General features: G+C 46.1%; 1 protein-coding gene across 1 annotated transcript; it reads right to left on the bottom strand.

The window, feature by feature from the left end:
* Window positions 1-3,117: 3,117 nt before the first annotated feature.
* On the bottom strand, window positions 3,118-14,443 carry LOC118309619 (serine/threonine-protein kinase 35). The gene is made up of 3 exons (XM_035631962.2): window positions 13,819-14,443; window positions 11,587-12,328; window positions 3,118-5,934 (listed from the first exon to the last, which is right to left on the bottom strand). The coding sequence occupies exons 1-2, from the start codon at window positions 14,276-14,278 to the stop codon at window positions 11,610-11,612; spliced, it is 1,179 nt and encodes a 392-aa protein (XP_035487855.1). The 5' UTR covers window positions 14,279-14,443; the 3' UTR covers window positions 3,118-5,934; window positions 11,587-11,609.
* Between the last annotated feature and the right edge of the window lie 310 nt (window positions 14,444-14,753).

Raw genomic sequence — 14,753 nt, 5'->3', positions numbered from 1 at the left:
ACTCTTGTTGCCTGTCAAGTGACGTGTGCTCACTTGCATCCTTTGTGAAAGTGCAGCACAGAGGTGGACTGCTGCACTTTTCTCACTTCCTCTAATCACTTTGAAAATATTGTTCCGGAATCTAGTCAAATGGTGTTCCTTGTCGTGTGTTTGTCGTGAAGTGTAGTTGATGTTATTAGCCTGTAAATGTTGGTCCAGCGCAAGACAAAACTGAAAACCAACCTCATTCGTGCTCTAATATAATAAACTATCGAATTGTTTGCTATCAGTTCTTCTACAGACAGTATTTATCAGATTGTTTTTCCCTTTTCACGATGCCAAAATGGTGCACAGTGACAGGCCAGGAACGCAGTACATCACCTAGGGCATTAATAAACTCTAAATGCATTGTTGGGTGAGATGTATTCACAAGCCATTTGATCACCGGGACTGAGGAATGTGCGTTGGTAATGCTCTGACAAGCTGCAGCCTGTGGAGCCCTGCTGGCGCCAGAGCCTGGCACAGTCTGGTCCACCTGCAGGAGACAGACCTGGTTCCTGTGGGTTGGTGCGGATGGAAAGACCCGGGTCGGGTCGCAGCTGTGAGGACAGGGGCTCCAGAGGTCCACTGGGTACAGTTGGGGATCGGGCCGGCCGGCCCATCCCTATTCTGGTCCCGATGTGCCTGCTCCACTGGAAAGAAAAACCACAGAGGAAAAATATTTGGCGTGCGCATCTCATGAAAACCACCCACTTTAAAGTATTTGTGAACAAAAAACAATAACTACCATTGATTCCCCCTAAAGCTCCACACCTGCTGATTCAGCAGAAGCCCCAACACGTTAATGAAAACTCATGTGTTCATCAGAAATCTAGATTTGGATACAAATCTGCACACTTCTGTTCATTTGATTCAACTTTAAACTAGTATTGTCTCCTGCAATGTGTAGAAGAGGAATTCCTAAAGTGAATCGGTTAAAGCTACGGTGTTGAGAAGAACGTATTCACAGAAATTGAATATATTGTCCATAACTGTGTGTTCATGTATATTTCATCACCTGCAACAAAGAAACAATGTTTTTTCGTCAACTTTGAATGGGTTAAATATAGTTTCATGTGGTGGACCTGACTGTGTGAAAAAATCACCACCCCGACTTCCGGGGTCCGAGTTCCGAGTTCCGAGGTATAATGGAACGCAGCGTTAAATACGCCGCATCCGCGTCGAATTTCCAGCACTGCGGGAAACCGGAAATGGAATTAGCGGTGCGCCACCATAAAGTGTCCCCTGTCGGGTGCTCAGTTTGGTTTACCTGCAGATGCCGCAAGCAAAGTCAAAAAAATTGACACACTGGGGCTTTAAAGTTTCTTTTCTCCAGTTTCCATTTCTGATCATTGTTTTTCCTCAGATGGTGACGGTCAAAATGTTGTCTGCTTAGAGAAACTCTCTTATCATTTCCCATCCGCACATCACATCATTAAAGTTGTAATGACTTTAATAATATAATTGAAAACACAATGTGGAGGACAGATCACTTAGTTTCATCTCTGATGAAGCTGCTGCGCGGTCTCTTGAAGGCCTGTACTGCCCTCTAGAATCTTTCCTTGCACCCCATATTCATTTAGGCAAAAAATTGAAATCCTATTGATCATGCCAAAGCCTTCTGAGAGTCATTCAAACACACACCACTGCATACGCGCGTCTTTAATGAGCATAGTGCCTTTTAAAATTCAGTGCATTATTTAATTTCCTGGACAGCCAGTTTCCCGATCACACCTACACTAATGAATCAGTCAACTCGTTTATTTCACCGTGTTCTTCAGCTTCAGATCTCGTAGGTCCCCTGAAGAATAGATCTCGCGGCCCAAAAGCCCGCAAACAGCCCTGGCTCGATTCAAAAACTCGCATCCTAAAGAAACCTGGGCTTCATCCCACCATCTTAGATCATTTCCACCATCTCCAACTGTTTTTTAACGCCGAGGCAGACTGAGGCACTCGTCGGGCATCACTGGTATTGCATTGAGCTGGTTTTTCATCTCATCTCTCAGATAGGAAGTATTGTGGTCTCAATTAACAATTGGATGTCATCTTTTTTCGCCACACACTGACCAATGGATGTTGTTAAATTATCTCCAGCTCAATTCTGATAAAACAGAAATCCTTGGTATTGATTGAAAATTACAATTCAAATACTGCCATCTGCTGGTCACATATCATAATATATCAAACCTGTTGCAAGTGTTTGGACAGTAATGTCAGTTTTGATCCACATATCACAAAGCTTATCTAATCATGTTTTTTTTATTATTAACTTAGACATATATAAAGGACCATGTTCACAGCAGGGGATGTCCTGTTCACAGTTTTACAGGCGACTCTTTTACAATTGCGGTCTATGGGAAAAAGGGGTTTTCTAGGCCGGATGAGATATTTCGCTGAAAGATTCCAAAAATCTCTTATTTTTCTTAAACGAATTTACGTTGTACTTAAAATCTTTGAAATTGATTAAAGGGAGAGAAAAAAAGCACAACTTTTCCCCCTTGTGTATTTAGTTTCATCTATTGTTTATTTATTATTTCTATCCTTCCTTATTGATCTTGAGCTTGTTTCTTATGGACGTTATCGTACTTTCTTTCACAATAGAAGCCAAAGGAAACGGTTTAACGTGACTTAATGTAACTTATGTAAGATAACGTCCATAATTATAGGATTTCTTTTTTTGATTGTTGTTCACAGGTGTACGTGTTTATGTCAAGACATATGAGCGAAATTTGTTGATTATTGACCGCTGCTGTGGCACATTAAGTCACGTTAAGCCTTTTCCTTATAATAGAGTTCTAAACCAAACCAGACTAAATCTAAACTTTTTGAATAAAACTTTATATTTGTGAGCTATCATGTTATATTTACACGTCTTCGGTGGGAACAGTGGTAGAGATGTTGTGATGAGTACCACCGACATCTTAGGGAAGTCAAGACAATATTGAAAGATGTCGGATTTTTGATCTCATGAGTTGTCGACAATAATAACTATATAGAATGACAGCCTTCATAAGCCAAACAACCAATCTAGTTTACTGTAACCGAGTTAGTTGCAGCCCTAATTCCTCCACGACACAAATGTTACACGTGCACACGGTGTACTTGGGTGACCTTTATTCAAACGCAGCTCCGATCTGTGCTCAGTAAAAAGAACATGTTTTTTCATTCAAGCAAATGCCTTTTAAGTTACACGTGGAACAAAGGATTAAAATAACAGACAAGGTCGTCCACCTGGACGCAACACGCTCCAGTTGTCTTGTACAGTTCCCGTCGGGGGGAGAAGCAGGCGACTGTGACAGAGACACCGCCTGGACTGTTCCACAGTCGGTCCAGGGAAACCGTTGCATAGACGAGTGAAACGCGGTGCTGCTGCACAGACCGACAGGTCCATGTTCCCACTCCACTGAGAAGCATCCAGGGGCCGTAACGTGGACATGGAGGGGGAGACTTCAGGGTTTGATTGGATATTTTAATTACATTCCTCAAAATTAAAGTACAATAAAAGCAGTTACTCAGGAAATCTGAATTTCATCTTGAGAATACATCCCCGCGATCATTTCTACCCAGTCCAAACATTCACACGTTGGTAACACGCAGGCGGGAAACTGAGGTGGGGGTTTTTTCACATACATTTTAAGCAGTACACCAATATACATCTGGAGTCGTGTAAACATCTTCATCAGTGTAAACCTATTTCCTTACAATGCAGCAGTGAAGCAGAAAGAAACAGTTGACCGGCCGTGGTGCGCGTACAATCCCGTACGTTATGAACACATCGTCACCAGGAGGCAGACTGCACACACACTGTGATGTCATCAAAAAGCGGCCGCTTCAATGTGTGCCAGGTTTCGTTTCTATTAGGAAAAAATGAACAACGATGCACAATGGCTCGGTAACGATAAAAAAAAAAAAAAAAGTGAAAATGTGAAGAAACATGAGGTAGAACAATTAAAAGGAAGAGGAATCTCAAATCACTCCGGGTCCCACTTTAGTTAAACACACGACAGACTCGCATCTCGTCTTTCATTCCGATTCTCTGGTCTTCTTGTGTCCCATTGTACAAACATGCCAACAATATTCTTTTTCACATTTTTGATCACAGGCATCTCACAAAGTTCCTGCGACAGATTTAAAGCAACACATATTGGGAAGAAGAAAAGAAATCAAATCCTGTTAATAATAGTTTAGCAATTATAGTGTTCCCTCAACGTGGTGAAATGCATCTGCGTCACATAAATGGCACTTATTCAAACAGAAAGCCTCGAGTTCCCTTTGAAGCCCTGATTTCATCCATCGGTCACAGAACAACCGTTAAAATTACCGTGATTCATATGTTACTCCAAATCACCATTCTGGGGGGTGAAGAAATAAATCCATTAAGTGTATTTGGAGTGCCAAATCAAGGAAAACTATAGCATCTAGCCATATTTGATCCGACGACCACTCAGTTTCAAGGCACCATAGGTGTAAAGAAGTGGAGCTGAACTTTACGTGTCCGTGAAGTGTCACTTAAATTGTGGCTTCAATAAAGTGAGGACTGTGAAAAGCTACGTGTCTCCAGATAAACCCCCTCATAACATTCACTCCGTTACATGGATCTAGTTGAGGGCGTGGTTTTGCTTTCAAAACGGAAAAAAAGCCAGTAAACCTTTAAGCCAAAAGAAGATTCAAATCTGTTTTCACACTCACATTCCTGCCAACAGACGAACTCCTGCAGCTACCCGACAACGCTCCGCCCTCCGAGTCCTCTAATGTACGTGAGCATTGAGTGGAGGGACAGGTGGCACAGGGGAGAGGTAAAGGGTGGTAGTGTTTGGACAGACTTCTTTACAGATTGAAAAGACAACCTGGGGTAAAAACATATATCTCGGGTTATCCAGCGCGATGGGCTTTAGCAACATGTTCATTTTTACAATGGGACATTGAAATTCTGCCGCACTGTTTACACCAGGGTAACTAAAGCTTAGCATCTTCTTTGTGTTTTTTTTTCCTTATTTTTTATTTACTAGGGTCACCAAAAGAGTCTGGATCCAACTACTGATTATTGAACCGGACATAAACCACTATCGCAACATAAAATTGCATATGCTATGACACGGCATTGTGTACAGACCGAAAAGGGAGGGCGGCGCCGCTTTTTTCTGTCATCAGACAAAACTGTCAGATCTCACTGGGGCCACACGGCACTGATCAGGATACATTGCAACATGAGGCAGGTACCTCTGACACAAGAACACCCCCACATGGAGGTGTCCAGTAGTAGTGTGGAAGTTTGGAGACCTTTCTTCAGGGGACCTCACCAGACCGCTGCACGTTGATGGAGGTGTGGTAACCTCAGACTAATCCAGCTTCCTACTGGTCGATGTTGTGTTTCACTCAATTTGAATATTCAGGGCAGGACAAACTGACCACCTCGCTGTAAACAACAACAACAAAAATAAGGATTTCCCATTCACCGTCCAACCAATGGGAATGCGGGTGTCGAGGGCGACCCTCCGACACGGCCATCACTGATGGACGATGAGGTTGTGTAAACAGCCGCATGCTCCTGATGTGTCTGAGCCTGATTCCATTGCACACGTCCTTGTTCCCGTTAGCGTCTTCATTGAACAGGAGCAGGGTTCTCTTCCACCTCACTGACTCCGGGTCTCCACAGTGTCGTCTGCCATGTTGAAACGTGACATTTGGATGCATTCTGATTGGCTGTTGGCAGAGTGATGCCGATAATATCTCGCAGACCACTGCTGTAATCACCAATGTGTTTTGTTTTTTGTACTGTTGTGTTATGGACTCAATTTATGGTCGTCTCTTCTTGGCGTGGGCCGTCCCTCGCTGCTTTCCTTCGCTTCTCCATTGATCGTCACAGTCTGCGGGGGAACCCTCACTGAAGTAGCAGCTCCAGGCAGCAGCACGCGTCTGCAGAGACAGAAGAAAAAAGATTTCCAGCAAAAGGTGTTTTTGAATAGTCAGGCGACGGCAACAGGCAGAGTTTCCACGCGTGCAAACAAATTCATACGTGAACACTGTCATGAAATTTAAGAAATTGATTAATCAGAAACAAAAGTACAAATTTCACAGATTTGTCATTGCTGTAGCTGCAGCTCGGAAATACACCCAGGCTCCCTGGAAGATGTTTCTTTTCTCAAAAACAATTCCTCCACAGCAATTTTAAAAGATGACACCTGATAAGACGTCACACAGTTTTAGAGCTTTATAGATGCCACTGCACCTTCAAAGGAATAAACCCTACAAGTCTGATGGGGATCACAGAAGTGAGACACCACCACGACGACCACTTGGTTCTCTACCACTCTGCCTTTGAATGTACAGGAGTTAGTAAAAGGTTTGTAGTCTTTGTAAGGTCGTGGAAACTTAGGAGCAAAGTATACACGAAGTGGGGCTTTGTGCACTGGGCTTTCTTGCTTATTCATCTGATCATTTAAAGTCCCCCTCAACTCAAAACCAGTGTTTTTCTTCTGTTTGTCCTCTAAAATGTCTGGCGGCGACGACGACGACAGGGACGTTGTATCGGGTGTTTTCACATTCCTCTCCTGGAGGAGGAGATTTCTGTGTTTCGCTTCTCTGCAATTTAAAATTCAAACGAATCCTGGGCGAGCTCGATTTGGTACGTCACAAATACAGAAAACCCATCGCTGTCGAATATGCAAATTTAAGGCAGAGAAACCGGAAACTTCAGGTGCAGCAGAGGCAGCGCGTCCACGAGAGGACGACAGGTGAGGGAGAGATAGTGGATGGTTTCCAGCCCCAAACAAAATATTAGGCATAGCAAAAAGGTGACTGGAGGGGTTCCTTTCAGCTCAAACAGTGCAGCATGTCTCCGGACAGAGCTCTAGATCCGCTCGCAGGACATCTGGCAGCAGCTCTTGTGATGAGCAAACAGCGTCTCCTTCGGGAGGATTCACACAATCTGAAAAGTGTGTGGCGTGGGGACGTTGGAACCTGAGCTGAACCACTGAGTCTCGCAGTGAGGACGTGAAATTTGCAGCAGCCTATAAATACAGAGATGTGCTGAGTCAGTGCAGTGAAGCCACACGGCCGCAGTAAACAGGGTTGGAAGTCTTCTGCAGAGAGCCCTGCCTGCTGCGCACGCCTGTAGTGTCACCGTGAGAAAAGCTCCCATGGAACAGCTGACCACGTCCCTGTGAAGACTGGTACTTTGCCCCGCGTCACTTTATCCGCATGACATCTGGCAGAGATGATGTTCAGATGTTGTGCTATGGATTGTGTATGTAATATATTTTTTGTTGTTGTTGCTTCATCTGCATTATTTAGGGCGAAAATTATATCTTTTATTTATGCTGTGTTCCATCTTCATTTACTCTGACCCATATATCTGATTCATATAGATATATACTATTTATTGGTCAGTTAACCAAAGGATAAATCGACCGAACAGAAAAGATCAATTAAAATATTAATTGATAACAAAACAATCGTTAGTTGCAGCCTTATTTTGTATCAGGTCTAGAATGTCGGCATCCTGACAAACCTCCATACGACTGTACTGTAGATTTGCTTTGCTAACTTGTAATGTTTAATAATGCACCAGATTAGAGAGATCCATCTGTGTACAATTTGCAGCATTAGTTCTGTGGAAATCGCCGTCATAGCCGATCAGAATCGGTATTGAAACTGAAATATGTCCATATGAATCGGTATCGATATTGAATCGGGACCTTGTGAATCGGAATTGAACCGATTCAGGGAATCAGTTTTGTGCTGAGGATTGTCGGCAGCAGTGAAAAGCGGGAGCCTCTGGTGAGTCCGGAGCACAGACGGCCCTTTGTTCAGTCCGACCTGCACCGTGTGAGGGCACTGGCGTGTTCGGATGTGCAGCCCCTTGGCTCGTCAGTCACAGATGGCGTCTGTGCCCGGCTATGCTGCAATAGATTTTCCAAACCCACTCTGTTGCATAACTGACTTAAAGGGGGTCAGGCAGGGATTTAGTGCTTCATCCTGCAGCTTGTACTGACAATGTGCTTCAATGGCCAGTGCTGACTCATCACTGTTATGTAGCACGGGAATTTGACAGATTCATGGTCTGGATTCAATGGAGTCCAATCCCAAGTCTTTGACGCTGAATATCCTAGGATTGTAACGGAATGAGATTTTAACGGTGCGATAACCGTCTCGGCAAATATCACGGTTATCACGGTACATAGTAATTCACCATTATTAGGTATTATCAGTTACAATGACCCTTAAACAAATTGTCAAACAAATGCTCTAGTATGTGTATGTGTACAGTATGTGTAGAAGGTCTCCCTTTTTAAAATAAATAAGAAAGCTGTTAACCATTTGAACAAAAGAAATTCGGAGAATAAAAGGAGCTTGACCTTTAAAGAATGAATCTCTTTTACAAACTGCATTTCCATTTGAACGGGACAGAGATCCTTTTTGATCCTATTTTCCTGAGTTCATGCCATTATACATAATGTCAATAGGTTATTATTACTCATGCATTAATGTAGGATTTTACTGATTTACTTGCTCTTTTGAACTGTTTTGTATCCAACTGCAACCAATAGATATTTTCACTATGGATTCATCTGCTGGTTATTTTCTCCATAAATCGATTGATTGCTTGGTTTATAATATTTCTGAAAATAGTGAGAAATGCCGTCACAGGTGCTCTAAACGATTATCAGAGCCTGGCGCCGGTTGCCGAGCAAATGCGCCGTTGAGATTCTGCGTTGGTTATATAATTTTTTTGATAAAATCGGTAATTAGCAAATGTTTATGGTATAACCGTTACATTTCATCCCGTGAAACCGGGTATCGCTGCAACCCTTGAATATACACAATGCAGGTGATTTACCCTCGTCACAAAACACAATCCCTCACTTATTCCTGGTGGGACCAACACAAGAACATAATTCATGCGCCGGGGCTTTGACATGTCCATTGTTGAGACTTCCGTCAACACCTATAAACACAATGGGGGTGAGTGGAATTTAGCAGTGGTGCACAGACCCTTGGGTCCTTTCAGGAGCCATGTCCCAGTTTTCAGTTTTTTTTAACCTCAGGTAGGGCCGTTCCTGATCAGAGACTTAGTCATCTTTAATTATATATTGCGGCTACGGCAATGAGGCAATGAGAAAGCAACCGGAACGCACCAATCTTCATGTTTATACAGGCTTAAATGGATATCTTCAAAAGTCACAGCGAGCGATCGGGCGTGTTGACTGTAAACTAAAACACTGCTTTCCCTCTCCACGGCGAGATAACCTCCACGCCCCGCCTCCTGCGCGCCTTCCTCAGATGTCACAGAACCATCGGGAGATCCTCCTGCTGTGTAAACGCTCTTTGTCATGTTGTGCTTCTTCACGGCAACAGATGATGGGCGTAACCTCGAGCCGACTTTAACGAGGAACCACATATTAACGCATGAAGTTATTTCTCTCCGTCCGCACAGCACACAGAGCGTCCGCTCAAACGGCTTCCTGTTTCTGACCTGTCAACATAAGAGCATTCTACAATATATTTCACAGTTCCTTTTGGACGTCCATTGTGAAAGTGACAAACAGTTCCTGTTTCGCGCGCGTATCACATTGTCCTGTGCCACTTCTCGCGTGTGTTTTCGTGAAGAAACGTGCTTTGGACACATTTCTCCTGGTGACGGATCGTGTAGTGTGTGACTCCCCCGTCGCAGAAGAGTCACGTAGTGTGAACAGCACGACGGCTGAAATCCTGCGATTACAAGACGGCACGTCGTGTGGTGTGAGCGGTACAGAGATCTTACGACTCTGAATCATGTAGTGTGCTTGAGGCATAAACGCTACAATGGCTGAAGATCTCGACAAGAGAGCATCTCCTCCGCCTGCCCCAGACAAAAAAAACCAACAAGTTGAGCTGCAGAGAAAACTAAGGAGTGGGTCGACAGGGTTGTTTGCAGCCCCTTCCCCCTCGGCCTGCTCGCACATTGTCCCCTCGTCACCATCCCCCCACAAGAGCAGGCTCATGACTGAAGAACAAACAAGAACCGTTGGTTGAAATAGATTGAATCTTATGCAGTGTGTCCCGACCTCTCACATTAGTCACGTTGAGAAGTCTGCTGTTATTCAAATAAAGATTGAATATATCATTACTTAAAAAGCAATTATGAATAAATATACAAATGACAATTCATAACTACATTTACATTATTCTGTTTAAATAGGCAGTTTGAATTATTGCATAAATAAAAATGCCTGCATGTACCCTTTAAGTGTTTACTTAAACTGCAACTCCTTTGTACTGCAAAATAGTGCAGCTTGTGAGCAGGCCCGCATCCAGGATTTTAGCAATATCGATGTCCAATATTGCTAAAGTACCTGTATATAGCCATCTTTTTCCCCAGATCTAAATATGATCATCATGTTTATGCATGACGCCCAATATTTTCTTTTCCACAACTGAAATGGATTCTGGCTCTGGGAAGGGACGAGCAGCTTACAACCACTATACATGTACAAAACAACAGGGAGGAGTCGGTATAAACACTCATGCTTCCGCACACTGGTGGACTTGTGGCCCTGGGGCCATGGGCTGGCTTAGGGTTTAAGTTGCATAAGAGGTGTCCTGGTTAGCTCCGGCACGGCAAAACACACTTATGCAGGCAAGAGGACAGAAGACACAAAGGCACATACACAAAGGACACTTATGTGGCAGTTACCAAATATGTGCCCCGGGCAGCACAGCAACAGCAACCGCACCCTCTGTCATTACCATTCACACCACAAATAACTCCATGGAAGGTGGAGTGTCAGAACATGCCACGGTGCAAATGTCGTCTACTGTATCTGACCCATTGGCCATCAGAGAACAAGACTGAGCGGACCTGAGGACAAAGGTCACATAACACATTATTGATCCACATTAAAATCTCGCCATCCTGTTGTCAACATGGTAATCGTGCCAGTTAAAAGACAAACACCTCAAGTCTGTATAATCAAGCAAAACACAAAACAAGGAATCTGATGATTCTGTATTTCGTTCCGAATGAGACTGGAAAAGTAACAGTCTGCAAAGTGATATTCATCAGAGATGATGCGACTGATTTATGAAAAAACTACAGAATATATGATGTAAACGGAGAAAAGTCTTTCAGCTGCATACCGCACTACAAAGTCAGATAGCTTAAAGCTACAGTGTGTAATATTTAGAAGAACTTATCACAGAAATTGAATATATTGTCCATAACTGTGTTCATATATGTATAATCACAATGTTTTTTCATCAACTTTTAAGGAGTTAAATATAGTTCCATGAGGTGGACCCGACCTCCGTTAGAGTCTCCATGTTTGCTACGTCGTGTTGAATACGGTTGTTTCACAAAACGGTCCAGAATACGTCGCGTTTGCGTTGAATTGCCGGTGCTGCTCGGAAACCGGAAATGGAATCAGTGGTGCGCCCCCATAAAGTGTCCCCTGTCGGTTGCGGTTTGCTACTTTACCACCAGGTGCCGCCATAAAAATTACTAAAAAAACACACTGGGGCTTTAACAGACATTTCATTAAAAAGGTCAGGTTGCAACGATATGTAGATTAAAGGATATACAGTATGTACCTGTAACGCAGCCTGGTCGACGGTCATGCAGCACACATGACCTGGTCCATTCTGGCCTGCAGTTCAACAGCATCGGGCCGGTCCTGAGGATTGACACTTAGCATGTCCTGAAGCAGCTTCCTCACTCCGTCAGACATGCACGACCTGCGTTTCTGTGGGATGCTCAGTACCATCTTTGGATTCTCTAGCAACGCCTCACCCACCGGCACAATGTCTCCTCCCTGTCGAACATATGTTCCGAGCAGCTCCCGCTTGGACTCGGCGTCAATGAAAGTAATCCTCTCCAACATGGCCCAGATGATGATGCCCAAGGCAAATATGTCAGCCTTGGCTGTGTAGTGGCCCTCCCACACCTCAGGGGCCATATAGAAATCTGAGCCGCATGCTGACGACAACCAAATCTTGTTGACGTTGACATTTTTGCTCTTGTCTTCGCTGTCTTTGCCCTCGCTGGCATTGCCAAAACCGGCACAAACCTTGCTCAAGCCAAAGTCGGCCACCTTGAGGACAGGGGTCCCCGACTTCTCCGAGATGAGGATGTTGTCGGGTTTGAGGTCTCTGTGGACTATGTTATTCTCGTGCAGGAAGGCGACAGCGCTGGTCAACTGGAGCATGAAGCTGTTGTTGGTCCCTGGGTCGGGCCGGCGGGACAAGATGAACTGATTGAGGTCGCCGCCTTCACAGAACTCCATGACGAACCAGAGATAACAGGGCTCCTCCGGAGGATTGAGCACTCGCTCGCCTGAAACAGACAGCACACACGAGTTAGTCACACATGTAACAAACAAAAAATGTCTCATTGATGATATTCAACACAAGATCATCAGCTACAAAGCCTGTGCCGTTCCCATTCAGTCCTGTCTGCCTTTTTACATTCAACAGTTCATGTTTACCTGCAAAATGACGTACAGTTTCCCAATTCACACTGGCCAAAATACCCGTTCAAACCCGCTAACACCCGGCGTTTTCTGCAGTTTGAAAACGTTCAATCGACATTCAGCCCCGGGTCAAATGACTTTGCAATAGACCCGGGTGACAATCGGCTTCACCTCCGATCGGCATTGATGTGAATGTCACAGCTGGGTGAAGGCGCTACTTTGCGCGACAACGGAGGCAACGCAGGCTCGTCACCCCTGTCGGTAACTGTTTGAATACTCTGAAAGAGTGACAAAAGCACAAGATACAAGGTAACCGTGACCACCGTCTCGCTGGCTGCGACACTGTTCTTCGGTTTTCTTGCGCGGTCACCAATGGCACGGCGTAAAAAAACATGACGCCCTGTGTCTACTGGCAACCGTCAGGCCCTGGTCTGCTTGCCTTGTGAAAGTGGCCCATTGCAGATTTCAAGCAGGTTGACACGCGTTTGAAAACCCCCGGGTCTACACTGTCATCTTGGCGTGAAAGTGGACTCAGTGTTTCCCCTACCATTGAATTGGGGGGGGGGGTCGCTTAAGGTCACCTCATTCCTCATTCCTGTATAAAAGACTGTGGATGAAACTTCACGTGATTTGGGAAACCTCACCCCAACCCCCCAAACCAGTAAACCTGGTGGGGAAAACACCGCTGGGACCACTTGACCAGAGGTGTGGGATTGGGTGCCGCCGTGGACACGTCCCGCCGTTCTTTATCGGGGCGATCCCGGGGGACGTCGACACTGCTCGCCACTTTCTGGAGCCAGTTCACCGTTGTCTCTCTCCAACGGGCTTTGCATTATATCTGAGGTTTCCAGCAAAAAAACACTACATGTCCGCCCAAGCATAAGACCTCATGGAAATCCCTCATCATTGACTCTCTGTTGGGACTGCTACGACCACTCCGTACAGGCCATGCTTCAGATAGTAAGGAGACATGATGAACTGTCTCACATGTTATCATAACGTCACTATGCCCAGATGGACACGAGCACAAGGGGCCCGGCGCAGGGAGTGCGTTGGTCGGGTCGTGGACGGGACAGGCGCGCGGGGCTCGGTCGGTGGGACGTGGAGAACACCCCCTGGACACGGTCGGACTCCATTAGTGAGTGCGCGAGCCGCGAGCCTCGACCCATCCCCCCCCCCCCCCAACGCGTCCGCGCCATGGCGACAACAAAGTCTACTGGAGAGGCGACATCTGACGCGGGCACAGCCGTCCGACCTCCGCCGCCGGCCTCGCCGAGTGACCTCTGCGCGGTCCCGGCCGCCGGGCGTTAACGTTTCACCCCACGCGATCGCAGCGACGGCGGGTCTGTCTCACCCTTCAGCGACGTCTCCACCAGGCGCAGGTACTGCTTGGACCGCTTGTTCCCGTGGCTCATCTTCTGCGCCACGCCGTCGCGCTGCAGCACGCACTCCTCCAGCTGCACCACGTTCTGGTGCCGCTTCTCCAGGCTGGCCAGGGCCCAGAACTCCTGCAGCGCGAGCTCCACGTTCTCCGGCGCGTCGCAGCGCAGCTTCTTCACGGCGACCCTGGCGCCGGACCGCCGCGCCACCGCCTCGTACACGACGCCGTACGTGCCGCGGCCCGCCTCGCGCAGCAGGCTGTAGCGGGGCGCCGCGACCCTGCGCTCCGGGCCGTCCCGCTTGGAGAGGCCGGCGTCCTCCTCCATGGCATGGTCTCCTCCGGCGTTGGCCGCGCTCCGACACCGCAGCACGCCGGACTCGTCGGCTTGCGCTCCCCTCGTGCGTCTCCGCCAGTCGCCGCCGACCTTGTCCATACGTTGGCCGCGCGACTCGCTCACGGCTCGGACCGCGGACGGTGACGCGTCCACATGTTGTCAACAGACGCGGCGTCGGGGCGCCTCCGTCACCGGGCGATGGAAACTGAGACACCGTTCTTCTTCTTCTTCTTCTTCTTCTTCTTCTTCTTCTTCTTCTTCTTCTTCTTCTTCTTCTTCCTCTTTTTCCTGTTTTTTTTGTGGCGGTTGGCGACCAGCGTTATGGCGCATTACCGCCCCCTACTGTGTTGGAGTGTGAGCCACAGTTTTTTCTACCCAAAACAAAATTCAAATAAATAAATAAAAATGTGGCTATTGAATGAATAAATACATAAATTAAATTCTTTGCATGAGTCCTGTCTCCTTCAAATAATGGAACAGACTTTTTCTTATCCCAATAGCAAATATACTTTTTAAAGTCATCTCTTTAACTCCAAGTCTCCTGATTCCCCTCTTTAATGCTTCGCGCTCGCCT

This window comes from Scophthalmus maximus, chromosome 6 (genome assembly GCF_022379125.1).
Source record: "Scophthalmus maximus strain ysfricsl-2021 chromosome 6, ASM2237912v1, whole genome shotgun sequence".
Classification (NCBI taxonomy): Eukaryota; Metazoa; Chordata; class Actinopteri; order Pleuronectiformes; family Scophthalmidae; genus Scophthalmus; species Scophthalmus maximus.
This window is presented reverse-complemented; position numbering and strand designations above follow the sequence as displayed.